This window comes from Alnus glutinosa, chromosome 1, assembly GCF_958979055.1.
Source record: "Alnus glutinosa chromosome 1, dhAlnGlut1.1, whole genome shotgun sequence".
NCBI lineage: Eukaryota > Viridiplantae > Streptophyta > Magnoliopsida > Fagales > Betulaceae > Alnus > Alnus glutinosa.
In genome coordinates this window covers 11782656-11807651 of record NC_084886.1, presented here as the reverse complement: position 1 = coordinate 11807651, position 24996 = coordinate 11782656, and the positions used below count along the sequence as shown (strand labels likewise).

At 36.9% G+C, this 24996-nt stretch overlaps 1 protein-coding gene and 2 long non-coding RNA genes across 4 annotated transcripts; all 3 read left to right on the top strand.

Moving 5' to 3' along the window:
* Nucleotides 1-9884: 9884 nt before the first annotated feature.
* Nucleotides 9885-11310, top strand: LOC133872674 (uncharacterized). The gene is made up of 2 exons (XR_009901066.1): nucleotides 9885-10550; nucleotides 11034-11310. It is a non-coding gene; the product is annotated as an uncharacterized LOC133872674 (long non-coding RNA).
* A 4267-nt stretch (nucleotides 11311-15577) lies between these two features.
* Nucleotides 15578-21157, top strand: LOC133872656 (uncharacterized). 2 transcript variants are annotated; one of them, XR_009901064.1, is made up of 2 exons: nucleotides 15578-17048; nucleotides 20976-21157. XR_009901064.1 is itself a non-coding variant. In XM_062310237.1 (2 exons), the coding sequence occupies exon 1, from the start codon at nucleotides 20111-20113 to the stop codon at nucleotides 20618-20620; it is 510 nt and encodes a 169-aa protein (XP_062166221.1). In that variant the 5' UTR covers nucleotides 19510-20110; the 3' UTR covers nucleotides 20621-20658; nucleotides 20976-21157. The 2 variants fall into 2 exon arrangements, 1 of the variants encoding a protein (XP_062166221.1); XM_062310237.1 differs by lacking the exon at nucleotides 15578-17048 and adding an exon at nucleotides 19510-20658.
* LOC133872666 (uncharacterized) lies at nucleotides 17278-18630 on the top strand. The gene is made up of 2 exons (XR_009901065.1): nucleotides 17278-17942; nucleotides 18426-18630. It is a non-coding gene; the product is annotated as an uncharacterized LOC133872666 (long non-coding RNA).
* Nucleotides 21158-24996: the final 3839 nt, after the last annotated feature.

Here is a 24996-nt window from a genome sequence, read left to right as displayed (position 1 = left end):
AGTCGATCGATCGAACTTAAAATTCGATCGATCGAATATTTGCCCGAAGTCGATCGATCGAAATAAAAGTCGATCGATCGAATTTTCCCAGAAACTGCTTTTGCAGAGCGCGCCAGAACGCCCAATCAGAAGCCAAAAAGCAGTCCTCCCTCTGATTTCCGCTGCAGAACACACTGGTTTCGTGTTTGGGGTTGTCTCTAGCTGCAGAAGAACCCTAGAGGAGGGTAGAGGAGTCATTTCTTGCCATGGCTTTCCTCTATAAAAGCCATAGCCATCCCCTTGTTGAGAGAGTAGTAGAGAGAGTAGGAGAGGAAAGAATAGAGCAGAAACTCTGTAGTTAGTTTTAATTTCGTGCTTATTGTAGTGTAATTCAGTAGTTTATTTTTAGAATACTTTCTCTTTGTAGAGCTTTTCTTTCATTTCCATGGTTGTTCATCATTTTCTTGTGGTGTTCTTAGTCATGGAAGGCTAGTAACCTCAACTAGGGTTGAGGATGAAACCTTTCCATTGATGACACTCACAACCTTGCTGTACCACTTGCACATTTAATGATATATCATGTTAGTTGTTCAAGTTCCATTCATTTAAAGCTTTATCTTTTGCAATGAATGTGGTTAGTGGTGGATAGAGGACATTTTATGTGTTTCAACCGACTAATACATTGTTTTATCGGTTTGAATGATGATATCCATTGTGATTGAATGATACATTGGATGTTTTGATTTCAACCGGTACTCTTTGTGATTTGTCAATGTGTTGGATTCATTTAATGGTTCTTAGGTTTATGGTTAAGAAACTTGAATAACACCCTAAGCTTAATGTTCTTTGGGTGTTCAAGTGGAAACCAAGAGTGTGAGTTGTAGGATTTGGTTTGGTGGATTCCTTAACCTTAGTTCCTTTTATTTTACATATTTCATTACATCTCTTTCATTTAGTCTTTTGTTCTTGAATCAAGTCTCAAACCTTTGGAACTAGGTTAAAATGAGGTTGATTAAGCAAAATACCAATATTTGACCATTTGCCTGTGGGATCGACCTCGCACTTGCATAACACTATATTGCAAAACGATTCGTGCACTTGCGAGTACTATTTAAAACACACATCAGATAGCACCCTCCAGCTCCCAAGTCGGTTTCATGTTCATCCCTACTAGAAAGATCGACCCCGTTCAGCCCAATCCTTCTCCTTGACGGCCCTGGAAATCGTCAGAGCCATGGGGCCCCAGCTTGCTAGCGGTGGGTTCTGCGTGAACCTTGCCTATGGGGTTTTGATTGGATTTGAGTGGCTGGATTTGATTTGGGTTTTGATTTGGGTGTTTCTGGCTAGATTTGGCCGTCTTCTCCGTCATCAATTGACCCTCTACAAAAAAAATGCCATTCGCCATTTGGCTACAGTAGTCGTTACTGTAGCCACGTGGCCATATAGCAACGTGGTCTATATGTCCACGTCGCTGAATGTATCTGTGGCGTGGCCAACTAAACACGTGGTGATCTGGCCATGTGGGATTTGTCCACGTGACCACATGGCCACGTGGGATTCGGGCACATGGTCACATGGCCACTTGGTTTAGTGCATGTGGCCACATCCAGCCACGTTTCATTGTCCACGTGGCCGACTGGCCACGTGCACTGGTACAACGTGGCCAGATGGCCACGTGGAATATGACTACGTGGCCAGTCGACCACGTGTCTTTTATCCACGTGGCCAACTGTTGGAATTTTTTAAAAAATTACAAGGTTTTATTTTTTATTTTTTTACATTAGACAAAATAGTCCAATACTTTACATGTGAAATAAATCATTTAAAAAATAAATACAACTTTTATGTAATACTACGTACACATTTTGGTATATTAATATATTCTATGGTTTGAACTCTAACCCTAGTTTAGTATTTATATAGCATGCATGTATACGTATGGCTAGGGTTTATATTTGTGTAATATATGTATATATAGTATATATACATTAAAAATATATACTTGTTTTAATTAATACTATATACATATGGCCATAGTATATATATAGCACAAACCCTTGTTTAGTGCTATATATAGTATATAGCACTAAACTAGGGTTAGTGGTTGTGTACTACACATATAAAACATAGACTTTAAAAAATATAGTAATTTGCAATATATTAGTACTATATACATAAACCGCAATTGTTCGTTGCCAGGTACGCATAATAAAGTGAATGCACAAGTTCATATAGATCATCGATCTGCATAAAAGTCAATCTCATCAAATAGAACATGGTAATGTGTTGGCCTTGTGGTCCCGAGCATTCCAGATACTACTTAATTTATTCAACATATATACTTTTCTAGGTATATTTTATTTATTGAACTCTAACCCTAGTTTAATACTATATATAGTATATATACTTAGGGTTAGGGTTTATATCCGTATAATATATATTCCTTTAAGAATATATGCCAATTAACTTCCATGCAATACTATATACATAATATTGTACGTACATATACTATTTATATACCATAACCCTAGACTTGTGTTATATATAGCATATATATGTATATAGGGTTAGGGTTAGGGTTGGGGTTTACATTTATGTACATACTATATATACGTTTTTATATTTTATACTTTAACAAATTAATACTACATTATTTCAAATCTCCACACTTAGTCAAATCTCGTATAAGTCCTTGTATATTAACTTCCAATTAATACTAGATATGTACATAATATTGTACGTACATATATTATTTATATACCATAACTCTAGACTTGTGCTATATACAGCATGCGTACGTATATAGGGTTAGGGTTTACATTTGTGTACGTACTATATATGCATTTTCATATTTTATACTTTAACAAATTAATACTACATTATTTCAAATCTCCACACTTAGTCAAATATCGTATAAATCATTGTATATTAACTTCCAATTAGTACTAGATATGTACATAATATTGTACGTACATATACTATTTATAGACCATAACCCTAGACTTGTGCCATATATAGCATACATACGTATATAGAGTTAGGGTTTACATTTGTGTACGTACTATATATACATTTTTATATTTCATACTTTAACAAATTAATACTACATTATTTCAACTCTTCACACTTAGTCAAATCTCGTATAAGTCTTTGTATATTAACTTCCAATTAATACTAGATATGTACATAATATTGTACGTACATATGCTATTCATATACCCTAACCTTAGATTTATGCTATTTATAGTATACGTAAGTATATAGGGTTAAGGTTTACATTTGTGTACGTGTTATATATGCATTTTCATATTTTATACTTTAACAAATTAATACTGCATTATTTCAAATCTCCACACTTAGCCAAATTTCGTATAAGTCCTTATATATTAACTTTTAATTAGTACTAGATATGTACATAATATTGTATGTACAAATACTATTCATATACCTTAACCCTAGATTTGTGCTATATATAGTATACGTACGTATACAGGGTTAGGGTTTACATTTGTGTACGTACTATATATACATTTTTATATTTCATACTTTAACAAATTAATACTACATTATTTCAACTCTCCACACTTAGTCAAATCTCGTATAAGTATTTGTATATTAGCTTCCAATTAATACTAGATATGTACATAATATTGTACGTGCATATACTATTCATATACCCTAACCCTAGATTTGTGCTATACATAGTATACGTACGTATATAGGGTTAGTGTTTACATTTGTGTACATACTATATACATTTTTATATTTCATGCTTTAACAAATTATATTCCCACTTTATTTCAACTCTCCACATTTAGTCAAATCTCGTATATTATATATATACATGTGTTAATAGTATATTTTATTTATTGAACCATAACTCTAGTTTAGTGCTACATATATAGTATATAGAACTAAACTAGGGTTTATATTTGTGTACTATACATATAAGTCCTTGAATTAAAAAAAAAAAAACTTATAATTAATACTATATACATGCATAATGTATGCATGCGGTTTAGAAACTATATACATGCATAATGACTCATATATACCCTAACCTTAAATTTGTGCTATATATAGTATGCGTACGTATATATAGTTAGGGTTTACATTTGTGTACTATATATGTATATACATTTATAAATTTTTCACGTTAAAAAATTAATACTATATATATTTCAACATATATACTTTTTGTGGGTATGTTTAATTTATTGAACTCTAACGTACCATAGCTAGTTTAGTGCTATATATAAATAGTACACTTAGGGTTAGGGTTTCGTGCTATAACTAGTTTATTTAGGATTAGGGTTTAGGGTTTAGGGTTTAGTGCCATATATAGTATACTTAGGGTTAGGGTTTACATGGGTTTATTACAAATACAAAAGATATACTATATATATATATATATATAATACTTTAATTTTAATTAAAATGCTATACAGTGACGTGGGATTACTACATGTGGCACAATAGCCACCTGTCTTATATTATGTCACACAATGGGCAACGTGTATTAGTTATACACGTCGCCCATTCGCCACGTGGATTAGACCACGTGTCGAATTGTACCACCTCCGGACAGCGTCACACCCTCCCTAAAGGTATCTCTCACTCTCTCTCTGCTCAGTTTCCTCTCTCTCTCTCTCTCACCGATCGGTTTAAACAGTGTTGTAACAATTTTTTTTTCTCTCTCCAAAAATGCAGGTACACATACAAGCAACCATCCTTACACTACAAAATCCACTGTGAGTAATTTCTTCATTTTTGTCTTGAATTTTTTGCTATAACTTTGTATATTTTATTGATTTTTTGTGATATTTGTCTAATTTTTTTCCTTGTCCAGTACGTGGAAATATGAAATATATACTTGTAGATTTTTTTTCATATTTGTTTTTTCATGCAATGTTACTGATTTTAAGTGAATTGCATATATATGATTTTTATTTTATTTTATTTTGGTGCAGTTGGTCATTATGTAGATGTTGGAATTTATTGGTGATTCTATTTTTTTTTTTTTTTTGGGTGTTTATGTCACTATAAGGTTTTGTGTTTTTTTCATTTTTTTTTTGGTTTTAAATCTTGATGTAAGGATATTTGAATATATTTTAGTGTGCTTCTATGAATTTAGTGTGCTATTGTGAATTTTGGTATTTTTAGGAAGTGGCAAAAGGAAAAAAATATCCACTATCATTTTAACTTTATAAAAATATGTTCGTAACCAACAATGGCAAACTAAAATTAAAATACAAAATTATAATCAACAAATTGTGCTATGAATATATATAAATTGTGGAAAAAAAAATTGTACTACTAATATGTATAAATTGTGGTATTTTCAGAAAAAATAAAAAATAAATCTTCCACCATCCACCATTTACAATAATATTCGTAATAAAATTTTTAAAACAAACGTCATAAATCATCGTTTGCGACGAATACGTTTTTCTCTTTCATTTTTAACTTTAATTGTTGATGTGAGGAGATTGCAAATTTATTAGAAGAATTTGGTATTTTCGAAAAAAATACCAAACATAATTTAAAATAATATACAGAAAATGCAATTTAAAACAAACATCAAATTTCAACAAGTGCAACGATCACGTTCCTACCTTTTTTTTATTTTTTTTTTATTTTTTAAGTTTAATTGTTGGTGTGAGAAGATTCTTACTATGAATTTAGTGTGCTATTATGAATTTTGGTATTTTTGGGAAGCGGAAAAAATTAAACAATATCCGCTATCATTTTAACTTTATAAAAATATTTTCGTAGCCAACAATGGCAAACTAAAATTAAGTTACGAAATTATAATCAAGAAATTGTGTTATGAATATATATAAATTGTGGCAAAAATATTAATTGTGCTACTAATATATATAAATCCTGATGATAATTTAGGAAAAAAAAAAATTCCCACATAGTCCAGTGTTTGTCATAACATACACAATCAATAGTTTAAAACTAACATCAATCTTAAACAAGTGTAACGACCACGTTCGAACTTTTTTTTTTTTTTTTTTTTTTTTTAAAGTTTAATTGTTGACATGAGCAGGATAGTCATGATTTACGGTTAGGCTATTTTGGTGTCTTCGACATAAATACAATATTATAAAATGAATTTTCCACATATGCATATTTAAAATAGCATACAGAATCAACAATTTAAAACAAACATCAAATTTAAACAAGTGCAACGACCACGTGCTTACCAATTTATTCTAAAAAATTTAAGGTGCTATGAACGTTGACAAATTTCGGTATATTCGACCAGAATAAAATAAGTACAAAATTTTCGACATATGCATATTTAAAATAATATGCGGAATCAACAGTTTAAAACAAATGGTGCCATTTAAACAGTTCTTACCCTTTTTTTTTGGTCTTTTCAGTTTAACTGTTCTTACCTTTTTTTGTCTTTTCAGTTTAACTGTTGATGTGAGAAGGTTCCTTAAATTTTAAGGTGCATGAATATAGAGGAATTTTAGTATCTCCAAATAAAAAAAAAAAAAAAAAACCTCAAATTTAAGACAGGACTATGCAAATTATATATTTTTATGCACAATCAACAGTTTAAAACAAACATTAAATTTAAACAAGAGTTTTGGGCAATGGATTTTTATTTTTTATTTTTAACTATAATAAATTTAGGCCCTTTAATTGCCCAAATTAAAAATCCTAATTTGTTTCAGTTTGTTGATTCACGTACAAACAAATATGGACAAGTCTTGGATGTCAGCACGTAGGGGTACGACACAGTATAATGACGGGTGTAGAGCGTTCGTAGAATTCGCTGTTAGTAACTTTACGGTCGCCTATGGTAAAATTTACTGCCCATGTAACTATTGTCAAAATAACCAACGCCACCCCCCAGGTTACGTTCTTGCCCACCTGACAAGGGGTAGGGGAATGTCCCCGGGATACATTTTGTGGTATATGCATGGTGAGACTGCGATTAGCAGACCTGTTGTTGGCCGATATTCGGATCCTGTGGCCACAGATGTGACAGCCGAATGCACAGATCAGGGTGGAGGCACAGAACAAGGTGGCGACATGCGTGCCATGTTGCATGATGCCTTCGGCATGCATGATGTTAGGGAAGACGTCAATAGCCAGCCATAGGCAGTTAATGAAGGAGTGGCTGGAGAGGACACATTGAAGTACTACAAGTTGCTAAAAACTGCCGAGAAACCACTTCACCCCGGTACCAAGCATAGTAAATTGAGTGCTACTGTACACATGTACAACTTGAAATGCGTTGGAGGTATAGTAATAAAATTTTCTTTGATATTCTCAAGCTTATGAATCAGTTGCTGCCTCCTTGTGATGAGACTCTGCCAGGTAATACATACAAGACAAAGAAGTTTCTTAGTGACATGGGGCTCGGGTATAAGAAGATTTCGGCGTGCCGTAATGACTGTATGTTATTCTGGAAAGGCCATAAGGACTTAGATTCATGTATTGTATGTGGAGAATCTAAGTGGAAGGATGACAATCATAGGTGTTAGTTTGTAATTGGCCACATTCTGTTGGACAAAATCTGTAACACCCCAGTTTTTAAAACATATTTTAAATACGTTAAAGAATAAAAATAATTATTTTTAGTTGTTTTATAAATATTTTCAAATCATTTGAAAAGCTGTGTTTAATAAAACTGATAATTATTTCATAAGAATTTTTGAGTTAATAAAATAGACTGATAATTAATCATTAGATTAATTATCCTTATTTCTTAATTATGCAAATATGATTTTGACAATTTATTATTTAATGTAATAATAATAATTGTATTATTATTCATAATAAAATATATTTATTTATGAAACGAACTAGACTCAAAACGGATTTAGAACAGTATTAATAATAAGACAGATTGTATTAAAAAGAACTGAGTGTTAAATTATTAGCGGTCTCCATGTGGCATCCCTCACGCTTTATTCCTCTAAAGGCATTTTAAAACTCATATTTTCAGCTCACTCGTCCTCCACTCTGTTTATTATAAACTCTCCAGCCTGCTCTCCAGCTCCCACACTCATTACCCTCACGCTTCATCAGCTAACTCCTGCACTCATCACTCTCGCATGCCCTCATTTTTTTAATCCAAAGGACAATTCAATAATCAGTCATCCTCTTCCATTAGCATTTTAAAATGAATTCAGCAGCCGCACGTTATTCCAATCTCCCACTTAGTTTTCCACTCTGGTTTTAATATACTTTCTTCAGCATGATTGTCCTTCTCTGTGTTTAAACAAGCGAGTCAAGCCTGTCTCCACTCAGACAGCTACAGCCATAATACAGTTCATCTCTACTTTGTGGACATAATGGCGCACTTCTCTCACTATTCTTTTTAATCTTTCTTTACTCCTTCTTTCTTCTCCTTTTAAAATCGACAGAGAGAGAGACCATCAGAGAAAGAAACTCGGACCCTTTCCTTCTCCCTATCTCCTTTCCTTTCAATTCTTCTTCTAGAAACAGAATGTGAGATAAGAGAAAAGAGAAACTAATAGTGAGAAGGGAGAGTAAGACTAAGAGAGGGAGAGATGTGAGACAGCAAGAGATTGAGAGAAAGGTGAGATGCTGAGAGACAGAGAAAGGGAGAGACCCGAGAGACCCATAGCCAAGAACCCAGACCAACCATGCAATCTTGACCCAGCCCGTGTCCTCCAACTGTGAGCCAGCCCCGAACTGAAACCATGAGACCCAGCTGCCCAGCATGAAGCCCAACCCTCGGCAGACCACAGCAACCCCTGCAGCCGTGACCATCGAGCACGAACCTGCCGAACCCAGCGTGACCCGAAACCCACTAAACCGTGCGTGACCCCGAACCCCTCCGGCAGAAACAGACCCAGAAATGGTGCGAACTAGATTGATCCATGGACTGGAACCCAGCAGCTTAGAAACCGATCAGGAGCTCGAACCGTCGATGCCGAGAAGCTTGTAGTCCCAGAAACCATGACCCATCAACACTGCCGAACCTGTAGCCATGCGGTCTTGACCCCCAGCCAGCACGAACCCAATCAAGAACGTACATGAACCCATACATCCGAACCTTAGCGAGTGTAACCGACCCAGCCCCATCTCGGCAACCTGAACCAGCAGAAAACCGAGAACCATGCACCATGCAAACCAGACTTCGGCAAGCACGAACTCGGGACTAGAAGCAACAACCCATTCCAGCCCAGCTGACCACCGAGACTCAGCAACGTGTGACCCAGAAACCCATACCGGTAGGCCATGATCGGCCCTCACCAACTCGTGAACCAGCTTGGCCGAAGATCACCAAACCAACCGGAACCACCTGTTGTGCAACCCTGTGAACCTAGAGAAAGAGAGAGAGAGAGAGAGAGTAAGCAGAGAAGAGTGTCGGTGGATAGAATAAATAGAGAGAAGGAGCAGGTGTGGGCTGAATAGAATGACCCGTGGACCCATACAACCCATGACCCGAGCCCGGTCCAGCCTGCCTCAATAGCCCAAAACCGATCCATAAGCCTGAACTATGGACTCGGCCCATCAGATCAGTAACTTAGTCCAGCAGTCCAAGCCCAACAGCAACTCATCACCGGAACCCGCGAACTCGAAACCCATAGTGACTCCGAAATTGTGAGACCCGAACCCTCTTATTTTTTATATTCATATAAGTATATATATATATATATATATATATATATATATATATATATATATATATATATATATATATATATATATATATATATATATATATATATATATATATTCAGTACATATAAATATATTCATATATTAAGATACTATATATATATATATATATATATATATATATATATATCAAATGCCATAGTAATCGATATTTATATACATATATGTCATGCTATGCTTTTATATATATTTAATATATATATTGCTGTTTTACCTAATTTAATAAAGAACCAAGATATGTTAAAAATAATAATTACTAATATTGATTAGTACGTCTATTAAAGAAATATTATTATAATATTTATACAAATGGAAAAATACATAATTGTGATATAATTATATAAGTATTGATAAAATGATCCTTATGAAAATTAGTATTTTAAAATACAAAAGAATATTACCAATATGAAATATTTGACATTATTAATTAATATGACGCTTCGATGTCTAGATAATGTTAGGGAGTTAATGAAGATTTTAATAATTATGTAGTCTCAATAACTAAATTAAAAATATGATAAAAATATTAGTTTACTTTAATATAAAATTGATTGTAGAAATTGAGCATGATGTTTTATTATGAGATCTTTAATATATGATAATTGTTAGAGTTAATATGTTTTGTTAATTAGTTTGATAATTGGATTGATACTCCCTAGAAAGGATTAGGTCTTGTTTGGAGTTTTAGTATTTTATGGAAATATGGATTAAGGTATTAACGTTTGAAAATTTACATGTTGAATTCTAGTCATGATGATCGCTTCCATTTATGTATGTATGTGACTTTGGAATTCATGTTTAGGCATGAGTTCCTAGAAGTAATGATATTGACCTAGTATGCACATGTGGATGTATTTGATGCAAATGATGAATTGAGACAGCACAAAAGGGCTGTAAGTATTTTTATACTTACTGAGGGTAGCACTGGATTTCAGTAATGTTGTGTTTATGTTTTATTTTAATTGGATGCGTGTGACTGATTATTGCATACTGTTAATAATCAACCTATTAATATTGGGCGCAACGTCTCCCAAAGGTTCATGATAGAGTTGAACCGGAAACAATAATAATCATATTGATTGGAACGGCTTTCAAAGTACTAGAGGAGGGAGGTCTCCGATAGTGCGAAAACAAGTTAATTAAAATGTAATGGAGAGGAGGGAACGGCCTCTAGAAAGACGCTAAACGGGGGGGCGTGCCCTTACAAGAGAGGAGTGTAATCACTATATAAACTGTTAAACTTTGCATGAAAAACTATCACCACATCATTATGTCATATCTGTTCCTTAAAATAACGCATAAATCATGATGTTGTTGAATGACAGTTAGCTCACTTATGAAACTATGTGATTGTGGCGGTAACCACCTTCTCATAGATGTTTGCGCAGGTACTGAAGATTATGGAATGGATTAACTGCTAGCATAAGAGATTTAAGGCTGTGTAGTTAGGATTATAGTACTTTGTACTCATAGATGTTTGTACTATTTGCTTGTAATATGTCTAGACATTTACTTGTAATTAATAAGTTTCATGTTCGTAATTAGCGTAAAGACTTTTAATGTATTTTCTAGAAGATGTCAGTTAAAGCTCTGAATATATCGTAGGGGAATTGTCCCTATCGGTAATGTTTAAAAAAAAAAGATATTCGTATTTTTCCGCTGCTAGATTTTATCAACTCTGAAAGGTTAACGATACGTAATTATCCAGATATAATTACTTACGCTTTTTTGTAAAAAGCGGGTCGTTACAGTATGGTATCAGAGCGGTTTGCTCTGTGGCCTAGTGAACATTCAGAGTCATACTATAACTTAGGTAAGTTACAGTATGGTATCTAAGGCTATCAGACTTGACCTTAGGAGTCTAGGATTAACACAAGAGCTATAGGAAAATTGAACTTTTTATAAACTCCTTAAAAGCTTTTGTATGAAGTTAAGCAACGTAAGAGAATAGTAACTATCATTAATGGTTAGGATTTTTATGCTTGTATGAATGTATGCATTATATGGTTCCTATGACTATATGTTTACATAGCTATGCAACTTAGGAAACATATTGATATGATCTATTAAAAATTGCATGCCAAATAAAGAATGTACTATGAATATGCGTAAGAATAATATTATTAACCACTGCGTACAGTTAGGACTTGTGTAGCATGATGACTTATTCCTCTATAGATATTGGACGATGTATGTTTGTATATGCTACCTATCCTTGATAAAATAGTACACCACACTACCTTCGATAAATCGATCATACCTTTAAATTTATTTACTTAGTTTTTGTGTATGATCTCTAAGTTATCAGTAGCTTTATAATACTAAGTGTGAATACTTTAAAGCTATCGATAAATGTTTGAATCATTATTTGTCTAGTGTAGAGTCGAATAGATATGCCTTATTTGATGTTAACAATTTGGATGTTTTAAGTACAGAAGGATTTTACCATAATCATGATCTCAGCATCATGATGATAAGATTCTTGGTTTTGGGCATTAGGCGGCAGCATGCCTATGATAAACGGAAGATTTGAGGTATGGAAGTATAATTGATCTTATAATTAGACTGAATAATACTTAGTATTATTGTGAGACATAATCTTGAAATGCTCTTTGGAGATATAACTTGCATAATCTTGATACTTGATATCTTTACAGATTTATGAATATTAAGTTGATAGATTGATATAGCACTTTATTGATGTACTTAAGTTTGATAGTTGTCCTATGATCATGATAAGGTTAACCTTGGAATCAAAAGAACATATATTGAGATTTTGAGGTACACCTGATTAACCGTAGAGAGTAAGGAAAAGATAAATCTTAAGGATTAATGATTCATGGCTTGTTGTATTACGAGCATCTATGGTACCTTTTGAAGATAGGTATATAATTAGTAGATCGATGGATCATGTGAATTTTGAGGATATATAAGTATGTCATTTAGATATGTTATGATTAACAAATATCTGTCATCTTGTATATGATATCTTTTGGAGATAGGGGCATAAATTATAGATTTCTAATTTATCGGAATATATATATTCGATGATCTATAGGGAAAGGAATTGATTAAATAATTTGATGACACTTGGAGATATTGTCTTTTTATGCATTTGATAAACTCTGGAGAAAGTTAGAAATTTAGGGATTGATAAATTGTTGAGGTTTTCTAAAGCTTAAGTGAATTGATATAACTGATTTGATCAAAAGATTTGATGATTTTTGGAGAGATTATCTTCCCTATGCATCTGACGAACTTTGGAGAAGTTTATATATATTCGAGGTCTTTCTAGAACTTAAGTTAAATAAAATTTTGATTTTGTGATTCTTAGATATCCTTGCTTGGCAGATAAGTTTATAATTAGCAGATCTGAGTATTGATTGACTGCATAACTAAATTGGAGTAATGTTAGGGTTTTAAACTATTGCAATTTGAGGATGATAGTAATTATGCAGGAATAAGAAAGAAGATCATAGTTCAAAGGATTACAGACATAGTAGATGATAAGGACAGTATGTAGAAAATAATTATTGTCTTACAAGATGAACTACTTTTGATTCAAAGAAACCATAAACTTGCAAACAGGACCTTTTCTGCACCATTCCCAGAGAATACTGGTATGCTCATACCTGCAGGTATTTCATAATACTGCAGTTAGTTATTTATTTTTGTAAATAAAAATTTGCTAGATCAAATAGAATACCTGGCTAAGCCTCAGGGCGGAAAACCCTAAGATTTTGGACTGCACGCAAGAGATCCTGGTGTTGTCCTTGAAGACGATTGGTGTTCTGCTCCAAGTCAGCATACCTCTTTCCCAAATCATTTGCATAGGAATTTACCACCTTCTTCAGCTTTCTATTTTCTTGCTGTAGAACCCGATTCCTTCGCCTAAAGTCCATATACATTCGCTGCAAAGTCAAATTTTGAGCTTTCAATGCTTGAATTTCGTTCCCTCGAGCTTGCAGACGGCGAGCCATATTGGAAACCGAAGAAGCACCCTGAATACTGAATGCTAAAGAGTCATTGATGGCTTGGACATCGGTCCTATCTGCCAACAACTTTTCATCTCGAGGAGTCATGATGCCTTGAGCTACGGATGCAGCTACTGCATCACTCAGCATCGCAGAGTCATTAGTCAGAAGAGGACCTCTCTGAGATAGGAACAATGGACGCCAAATCTCTGGTACTACAGGCGCAGTATTTAGATCAAAATTATTTTGAGAAGATGAGGAAGCCATTTTTGGAAAAACTAAGGAAATGATGATACTCCTCAAAGAACCTGAAGGAGAAAAGATAGAAATGAAGCGGTTATTCGAAAGATCCGAAGGAAGAAAAGAGAACTTAATCAGTGAACGAGACGCAGTCTAATCAACGTCATTTTGAGCGCAGCTGCCACTACACTAGTAGACAGCTCTCGAATCACGAGCTCTCTTTCTTTTTCGGCTTTCACCCTTTTCACCTTCTCGAATTTCGAATTCACCTAATAGCTTTTCCGGATTTCTCGCCGCACTTTTCGCACCGTGCAGAGCTGGATGAGCATTCCGAGAAAAGGAGAGAGCGTATCACGATACGCTGTCGGCACCACTTGCACCGTTGCCTCTCAAATTTCCTCTATAAATACACTCGTCTTCCCTCATGCAAAGCACACCTTTCAGCTCTCAACCCTTCATATTTTGAAGAGCCAAATCTTTCTTCTAAGCCGAACGCATCATCGCTGCTTGAAAGAGATGATGCAGTTCCATAACCAATTTCAAAGCCTAAAGATAGAAATATGCAGCATCACCACCAGATTCACAAACAACGAAGCAAGACTATTCTTGATCATACTATCCGGAAGCAAGATTATCCTTGATCATGCAAGACCTTCTCTTCCGTCTTGTCAACCCGGACGCTCCTCACATTTATCTTCAATCCGGTGATGGCAACCTGTGACAGAAGAGAGAGAGCACTAAGATATGAGAACCACACTCATATCCTTTCCTAATTGCTTGCCTCGCCTTCCTCTTCTTTCTGGTTTCCATGTTTCTATTTGGCAAGCCTTCCACCAAGATTATCAGAAAACATCATCACAAAAGAGAATTGTTGTACAAGAAATTTTCCGATAATGAGAAATAAATTTTTTCTTTTCTACGACTTACACCTCAGCTTAATTTGTCATACGGTGTTGAGTACTTGTTTATTTTTCTTGTTTAATAAATTAGATGCTTCTTATAAAATCTGCATCACTAGACTTAAAATTTAGGAATCTAAATTTTTCCATAATGTAAACTTTATGCAAAGCATAGTTTACGAATTTCGGGGACGAAATTCTTTTAAGGGGGGAAGGATGTAACACCCCAGTTTTTAAAACATATTTTAAATACGTTAAAGAATAAAAATAATTATTTTTAGTTGTTTTATAAATATTTTCAAATCATTTGAAAAGCTGTGTTTAATAAAACTGATAATTATTTCATAAGAATTTTTGAGTTAATAAAATAGACTGATAATTAATCATTAGATTAATTATCCTTATTTCTTAATTATGCAAATATGATTTTGACAATTTATTATTTAATGTAATAATAATAATTGTATTATTATTCATAATAAAATATATTTATTTATGAAACGAACTAGACTCAAAACGGATTTAGAACAGTATTAATAATAAGACAGATTGTATTAAAAAGAACTGAGTGTTAAATTATTAGCGGTCTCCATGTGGCATCCCTCACGCTTTATTCCTCTAAAGGCATTTTAAAACTCATCTTTTCAGCTCACTCGTCCTCCACTCTGTTTATTATAAACTCTCCAGCCTGCTCTCCAGCTCCCACACTCATTACCCTCACGCTTCATCAGCTAACTCCTGCACTCATCACTCTCGCATGCCCTCATTTTTTTAATCCAAAGGACAATTCAATAATCAGTCATCCTCTTCCATTAGCATTTTAAAATGAATTCAGCAGCCGCACGTTATTCCAATCTCCCACTTAGTTTTCCACTCTGGTTTTAATATACTTTCTTCAGCATGATTGTCCTTCTCTGTGTTTAAACAAGCGAGTCAAGCCTGTCTCCACTCAGACAGCTACAGCCATAATACAGTTCATCTCTACTTTGTGGACATAATGGCGCACTTCTCTCACTATTCTTTTTAATCTTTCTTTACTCCTTCTTTCTTCTCCTTTTAAAACCGACAGAGAGAGAGACCATCAGAGAAAGAAACTCGGACCCTTTCCTTCTCCCTATCTCCTTTCCTTTCAATTCTTCTTCTAGAAACAGAATGTGAGATAAGAGAAAAGAGAAACTAATAGTGAGAAGGGAGAGTAAGACTAAGAGAGGGAGAGATGTGAGACAGCAAGAGATTGAGAGAAAGGTGAGATGCTGAGAGATAGAGAAAGGGAGAGACCCGAGAGACCCATAGCCAAGAACCCAGACCAACCATGCAATCTTGACCCAACCCGTGTCCTCCAACTGTGAGCCAGCCCCGAACTGAAACCATGAGACCCAGCTGCCCAGCATGAAGCCCAACCCTCGGCAGACCACAACAACCCCTGCAGCCGTGACCATCGAGCACGAACCTGCCGAACCCAGCGTGACCCGAAACCCACTAAACCGTGCGTGACCCCGAACCCCTCCGGCAGAAACAGACCCAGAAATGGTGCGAACTAGATTGATCCATGGACTGGAACCCAGCAGCTTAGAAACCGATCAGGAGCTCGAACCGTCGATGCCGAGAAGCTTGTAGTCCCAGAAACCATGACCCATCAACACTGCCGAACCTGTAGCCATGCGGTCTTGACCCCCAGCCAGCACGAACCCAATCAAGAACGTACATGAACCCATACATCCGAACCTTAGCGAGTGTAACCGACCCAGCCCCATCTCAGCAACCTGAACCAGTAGAAAACCGAGAACCATGCACCATGCAAACCAGACTTCGGCAAGCACGAACTCGGGACCAGAAGCAACAACCCATTCCAGCCCAGCTGACCACCGAGACTCAGCAACGTGTGACCCAGAAACCCATACCGGTAGGCCATGATCGGCCCTCACCAACTCGTGAACCAGCTTGGCCGAAGATCACCAAACCAACCGGAACCACCTGTTGTGCAACCCTGTGAACCTAGAGAAAGAGAGAGAGAGAGAGAGAGAGTAAGCAGAGAAGAGTGTCGGTGGATAGAATGAATAGAGAGAAGGAGCAGGTGTGGGCTGAATAGAATGACCCGTGGACCCATACAACCCATGACCCGAGCCCGGTCCAGCCTGCCTCAATAGCCCAAAACCGATCCATAAGCCTGAACTATGGACTCGGCCCATCAGATCAGTAACTCAGTCCAGCAGTCCAAGCCCAATAGCAACTCATCACCGGAACCCGCGAACTCGAAACCCATAGTGACTCCGAAATTGTGAGACCCGAACCCTCTTATTTTTTATATTCATATAAGTCTATATATATATATATATATATATTCAGTACATATAAATATATTCATATATTAAGATACTATATATATATATATATATATATATATATATATCAAATGCCATAGTAATCGATATTTATATACATATATGTCATGCTATGCTTTTATATATATTTAATATATATATTGCTGTTTTACCTAATTTAATAAAGAACCAAGATATGTAAAAATAATAATTACTAATATTGATTAGTACGTCTATTAAAGAAATATTATTATAATATTTATACAAATGGAAAAATACATAATTGTGATATAATTATATAAGTATTGATAAAATGATCCTTATGAAAATTAGTATTTTAAAATACAAAAGAATATTACCAATATGAAATATTTGACATTATTAATTAATATGACGCTTCGATGTCTAGATAATGTTTGGGAGTTAATGAAGATTTTAATAATTATGTAGTCTCAATAACTAAATTAAAAATATGATAAAAATATTAGTTTACTTTAATATAAAATTGATTGTAGAAATTGAGCATGATGTTTTATTATGAGTTCTTTAATATATGATAATTGTTAGAGTTAATATGTTTTGTTAATTAGTTTGATAATTGGATTGATACTCCCTAGAAAGGATTAGGTCTTGTTTGGAGTTTTAGTATTTTATGGAAATATGGATTAAGGTATTAACGTTTGAAAATTTACATGTTGAATTCTAGTCATGATGATCGCTTCCATTTATGTATGTATGTGACTTTGGAATTCATGTTTAGGCATGAGTTCCTAGAAGTAATGATATTGACCTAGTATGCACATGTGGATGTATTTGATGCAAATGATGAATTGAGACAGCACAAAAGGGCTGTAAGTATTTTTATACTTACTGAGGGTAGCACTGGATTTCAGTAATGTTGTGTTTATGTTTTATTTTAATTGGATGCGTGTGACTGATTATTGCATACTGTTAATAATCAACCTATTAATATTGGGCGCAACGTCTCCCAAAGGTTCATGATAGAGTTGAACCGGAAACAATAATAATCATATTGATTGGAACGGCTTTCAAAGTACTAGAGGAGGGAGGTCTCCGATAGTGCGAAAACAAGTTAATTAAAATGTAATGGAGAGGAGGGAACGGCCTCTAGAAAGACGCTAAACGGGGGGGCGTGCCCTTACAAGAGAGGAGTGTAATCACTATATAAACTGTTAAACTTTGCATGAAAAACTATCACCACATCATTATGTCATATCTGTTCCTTAAAATAACGCATAAATCATGATGTTGTTGAATGACAGTTAGCTCACTTATGAAACTATGGGATTGTGGCGGTAACCACCTTCTCATAGATGTTTGCGCAGGTACTGAAGATTATGGAATGGATTAACTGCTAGCATAAGAGATTTAAGGCTGTGTAGTTAGGATTATAGTACTTTGTACTCATAGATGTTTGTACTATTTGCTTGTAATATGTCTAGACATTTACTTGTAATTAATAAGTTTCATGTTCGTAATTAGCGTAAAGACTTTTAATGTATTTTCTAGAAGATGTCAGTTAAAGCTCTGAATATATCGTAGGGGAATTGTCCCTATCGGTAATGTTTTAAAAAAAAAGATATTCGTATTTTTCCGCTGCTAGATTTTATCAACTCTGAAAGGTTAACGATACGTAATTATCCAGATATAATTACTTACGCTTTTTTGTAAAAAGCGGGTCGTTACAAAATCACTTCTTTGTAAAGATGCTTTTTAACAGGGATTCCGTTATTCAGAGTGCCTCTAGAAGATTCCGCACAGTTTACAAGTCAGAAAAATCGGATCCTTAGCAGCCGTCCGTGTTAGATTATATTCTTCTATATTGTACTGTCCCATATGGGCTATGTTGTGTATATGTCTTTCATGTACTAGCCTATATATATAGGCCTCTCATGTACAGTATTTGTGTGATTCAATATATATCCTTTCTCTCAACATGGTATCAGAGCACAGGTTCTGAATCACCAATTTATTTAATTTTTTTTTCTTTTCTTTCTTCCGGCCTCTTCCCAGCAATTTTCCGGCGCCGCCGTTGCTTTCGCCGTATCTCATCGCTCTGTCTTCCTTGGTTCTCTGTCTTCTAGTCCTTGTTTCGACTTGGTTTATATACCAATCGAAACCTTGGGAGACCACCGTGCCAGAGCCGTAAAGAACAGCCCGATCAAAGCATTCACGCTCCTCCACGCGCCGCCTGAAGATTCTGCCGCCGCCAGACTCTGCTGCTGCTCCGCCGCCAGACGATCCAGCCGTTCGATCGCTCCAATTTCAGTACAGATCCATAGATCAGCCGCCTAGCTGCTCAAAGACACCAATTTTGTCCAAATCAGACGGTGGACGCGCCGCCACGCGCCGCTAGAAGATTGTAGCCTGCTGGTTCATGCGCCCACGCGCCGCCACACCTCGCGCGTGTCATCCACGCGCCAACCTTCTGCAGTGACACGTCAGCCCTAGTGCCACGTCAGCCACTGCCACGTCAGCATTGGTTTGACCGTTGACTTTGACCACTGCATCGGCTGACCAAGTGTTTTCTACTTATTTTCTCGTTCTAATTTCATTTTTCTGGTCTATTTCTGCATTTGGCATCTCCAGATGGCACAAAACGAGATTCTTACTCATATTCATGCTAAATTGGATGGCACCAACTACATTGTTTGGTCCCAATCTATGAGGAGCTTTCTTAAAGGCCGCAAGCTCTGGCTTTATGTGACTGGGGATATCCCCAAGCCTACTAAAGTCGATGCCGAAACTGATGATGCTTTCCACACTCGTCTTATTGATTGGGACAACAAACATCATCAGATTCTTACGTGGTTTCGTGACACCACAATTCCCTCTATTGCGGCTTTATTTGGCAGTTTTGATGATGCTCAGGGTGCTTGGAATATGCTTGCTTCTCGCTACTCATCGATTGATGGTTCTCGCGAGTACCAGATTATTCTTGATCTCTATCGTCTGAAGCAAGAATCAGATCAAACTATTACGGATTTTTTTTGCTCACATGCAGTTCTTATGGGATCAATTGGCTCTTTCTGATCCTGCTTGGAGGGACCCTACTGATGCTCAGATGTATGCTGCCCGCAGGGACCAGCATCGTCTCTATCAGTTTTTGATGGCTCTGCGGGATGATTTTGAGCCTGTTCGTGGGCAACTTTTGCATCGCTCTCCTCTTCCCACTTTAGACCAGGCTGTCTGTGAGCTTGTTCGAGAGGAGACCAGATTGTCTACTTTGCGCTCTCAGCACACTCCGCATACTCATCCAGTATTAGCTGCTCCATCTCCTCAGACCGAGCACTCTGACAGGTCTGTTCGTGGACCCTCCAAGAATCGTGACAATCCTTTTTGTCGCTATTGTCGCCGTCGTGGGCATACCATTGACAAATGTTGGCGCAAGGCCAAATCTTCTACACCTGCTGCAGCTGTTACCACTACTGAGAGTGCTTCTTCTTCGGCTGCCCCAGTTGCTCCCTCTGGAGACTACCGGATCTACTCTCACCTTATCTCCAGCTGACTTTGAGGCAATTATCAACCAGGTCCTCGCTCGTTTTGGTAATGCATCTTCCTCTGTCCTCTCCGTTTTGCGAGGTAAATCTTCCTCTTGGCTTTTTGACTCCGCCTGCTGCAACAATATGACGCCATATGCCTCTTCATTTACCACTTCTGTCGCTCCACCACATACATCTTTAATTCACACAGCTGATGGCTCTTCTATGACTGTTCAATCCTTAGGCACTGTTCATACACCTTTCCTTTCTGTTCCTGATGTCTTTCATGTGCCTAAATTATCCTTTAATCTCTTATCTGTTGGGCAATTGTGTGAATTGGGTTATAGACTTGTTTTTGACTCCTCTGGTGTGTATGTGCAGGATCCTCGGACGGGCCAGACACTTGGGACCGGGCGTAGAATTGGGCGACTGTTTGAGCTTTCCTCCTTACACCTTTCCATCCCTGGTGTCTCTGTTGCTGCCGCTTCATCGCCACCATCTCTTGCTCTTTGGCATTCGCGTCTTGGTCATGCATCTGTGTCTCGGGTACAGGTTTTGGCTTCTAAGGGTTTATTAGGTTCAGTTTCCAATAAGTCTTTTGATTGTATTTCTTGTCAACTTGGGAAACAACCAACTTTGCCTTTTAATAATAGTGAGTCTTTTGCATCTGCTTCTTTTGATTTAATTCATTCTGATGTTTGGGGGCCTTCCCCTGTTCCTAGTATGAGTGGCTCACGCTATTTTGTGATTTTTGTTGATGATTTTTCACGTTACAACTGGGTGTTTTTAATGAAATCACGTTCTGAATTATTGGATATCTATCGCAATTTTGCAAAAATGGTTGAGACTCAGTTTTCTAAACACATTAAAGCTTTTCGTTTTGATAATGCCTTAGAATATACTCAACAGGCTTTTCAAAATATTTTAAAACACTATGGCACTGTTCCTCACTTGTCTTGTCCAGGCACCTCACAGCAAAACGGAAGAGCTGAACATAAACTTCGGCACATTCTAGACACTGTTCGTGCTCTTCTTCTTTCCTCTTTGGTTCCTACTCCTTTTTGGGGTGAAGCCACTCTCACAGCTGTCTACACTATCAACAGGTTGCCTACACCTCTTCTTGCACATTGTACCCCTCACGACCGGTTGTTTGGCTCTTCTCCCACTTACCATCAACTTCGTGTTTTTGGTTCTGCCTGTTTTGTTTTGCTCCAATCTCATAAACGTACCAAACTCGAGCCTCGTTCTCGATTATGTTGCTTTCTTGGGTATGGGGTAGAACAAAAGGGTTATCGGTGTTATGATCCCGTGTCACACCGCCTTCGCATCTCTAGAAATGTGGTCTTCTGGGAGCATAAGTTATTTCACGAAGTGGGGAAATTTTGCATGCCCTCTTTCCCTCCCTTTACCACACTTCTATAGACGCCTCTCTCTCCCTCTACCTCTGGTGATATTTTCCCCGTGTCTTTCTCACTTGAGCCGCAGTCTTCCAATGCTCATGATGACGCTACGCTTGAGTCCCCAGATTCTGTTCCATCCGAGGCTCCGGCTCCTGCCTCCCCACCTGCTCTTCGCCGATCCACTCGGGTAAAGTCTCTTCCATCTCATCTCCAGGACTTTCATTTTTTTCATGCCTTAGCTGCCTTACATGAACCTTATTCCTATCGTGAGGCTTCCACTAACCCTCTTTGGCAGGACGCGATGAAAGAGGAACTTGATGCATTACACAAGAACCATACATGGGATTTGGTTGACTTGCCTCGAGGGAAGTCTGTTGTTGGGTGTAAGTGGGTCTACAAAATCAAGACTTGTTCTGATGGTACTGTTGACAGATACAAGGCTCGTCTTGTGGCCAAAGGTTTTACTCAGGAGTATGGTGTGGAATGTGGATTATAAGGAGACCTTTGCTCCTGTTGCTCGCCTTTCTTCTGTACGTGCTCTATTGGCTGTTGCTGCCTCTCGACATTGGTCACTTTCTCAAATGGATGTCAAAAATGCCTTCCTTAATGGCGATTTCAGTGAGGAAGTCTATATGCAGCCACCTCCTGGCCTCTCTTCTCCTCCGAACAAGGTATGTCGTCTTCGTCGGGCTCTCTATGGACTAAAGCAAGCTCCACGGGCATGGTTTGCTAAATTTAGCGCCACTGTCTCTGGTCTTGGCTACTCCATCAGCTCGTATGACTCTGCCTTGTTTATTCGTCGCACAGATCGAGGCATCATTCTTCTGTTGTTATATGTTGATGACATGATTATCACTAGCGATGATTCTCTTGGTATTCTGGAGCTCAAGCAGTTCCTCAGTCAGCATTTTGAGATGAAGGATCTTGGCACTCTCAGCTATTTTCTTGGCCTTGAGATTTCTTCTTCTTCTGATGGTTTATATTTGACATAGGCTACGTATATATCTGTTCTGCTTTCACGGGCCAATCTCACAGACTGTAAGATCGTCGACACACCGACTGAGCTCAATGTCCGCCTTAATCTACAGGATGGCGAGCCTCTCTGTGATCCCTCTCTCTATCGGCATTTGGTTGGTAGCCTTGTCTATCTTACTGTTACTAGGCCTGATATCTCATATGCTGTCCATCAGGTGAGTCAGTTTATGGCTGCTCCCCGTTCTACTCATTTCTCTGCTGTCCTTCGCATCCTTCGCTACCTCAAGGGGACATTATTTCATGGGCTCCACTTCTCCTCTCTGTCTCCTCTTGAGTTGTATGCTTATACTGATGCGGATTGGGCAGGTGATCCTACAGATCGTCGCTCCACCACCAGTTATTGTTTCCTACTTGGCACCTCTCTTATTTCTTGGCGCAGTAAGAAGCAGTCTGTTGTTGCTCGCTCTAGCACTGAGGCAGATTATCGTGCTTTAGCTGACACCACCTCGGAGCTCCTTTGGTTGCGATGGCTATTACAAGATATGGGTGTCACTTTTTCTTCAGCTACTCCTGTCTACTGTGACAATAGAAGTGCTATTCAGATTGCCCATAATGATGTTTTTCATGAACGGACCAAACATATTGATATTGATTGTCACTTTGTCCGTCATCATCTTCTTCAGGGCTCTCTACAACTTCATTCTGTCACGTCTCATGATCAGTTCGCGGACCTCTTCACAAAGTCTCATCCTCCAGGGCGGTTCCGCGATCTTGTGTCCAACCTCAAGATGGTCTCTTGCACTCCACCTTGAGTTTGAGGGGGGGGGGGTGTTAGATTATATTCTTCTATATTGTACTGTCCCATATGGGCTATGTTGTGTATATGTCTTTCATGTACTAGCCTATATATATAGGCCTCTCATGTACAGTATTTGTGTGATTCAATATATATCATTTCTCTCAACAGTCCGGACGACGTGATATACCGTCCAGACGCCCTGTAATGTCCTAGAAAATATTTAATGGATTTATTAGGATAAAAATAAAAACAAGTCTATTTGGTGTGTTAAAATAAAACGAATTGATTCTATAGATTTGTAATTGGTAACCCAGAAAATAAAATGCAAGAGAATATTCTTAAAGTCTAAAAGAATTAGAAATTTCAAAATAGATAAGAAATAAAAATAATTAAAAAGTAAATAAAAAGAAAAGAAGTTAGAAAAAAAAAAGAAAGTAAAATGATGAGGCGCACAGTGCGCCTCACCATTTTAAATGTTGAAGGCGCACAGTGCGCCTTCAACCAAAGAGGCGCTGCCTCTTTGTTATATACATATATATATATATATATATAAGAGAAAAAGAAGTAATGTGAGGCGCACATGCGCCTCACTTAATGAAGAAAAGGAATGAGGCAGCTCATTTCTTCTGGGCACTGGGCAGTGACGAAAAAGAAGGGGAAAGAAAGGAGTGAGCCCTTAGTCCCACAAGAAGAGAAAAATTGTGATCTACGAAGATCCAACGGTCGAATCTTCAATCCGTTTTCGGAAACGTGATCCTTGCATTCGGATCTACGTTCTTACTGATTGTTTTAAGGTAAAACACTAAACTCATGATTTCGTGATTTTTGGGTAAAATCCTAAATATGAGTTTAATCCTCTATATTCTTTAGGTATTTGAGCTTATTGGAGCTTACTTGAGGCTACCCAAACTTTAGGTTGGAGTTTGGTGAATTTGGGTAAGTTTTTCTTTAAGCCTTAATTTTTGGGTATTTGATAATTGTGGGATTTTAAGAGATTAACTTTTAGTAAATGTGATTGTGTTTAAAATATTGTTATTGGGGTTAAGTTTGGAAAGCCCTAATTTGATGGATTAGATTAACTTGAAGTTTTTAATTATTTAAAAATTGGATTATTAATTTGTGGGTAAATTGTGGGTGATAGTGATGATTAATCTCACATTAACCATGGGTTTTGTAAGAATAAATATTCATGGGGTTAGTTTTTAATGTAGCAACTTGTATAAAATTG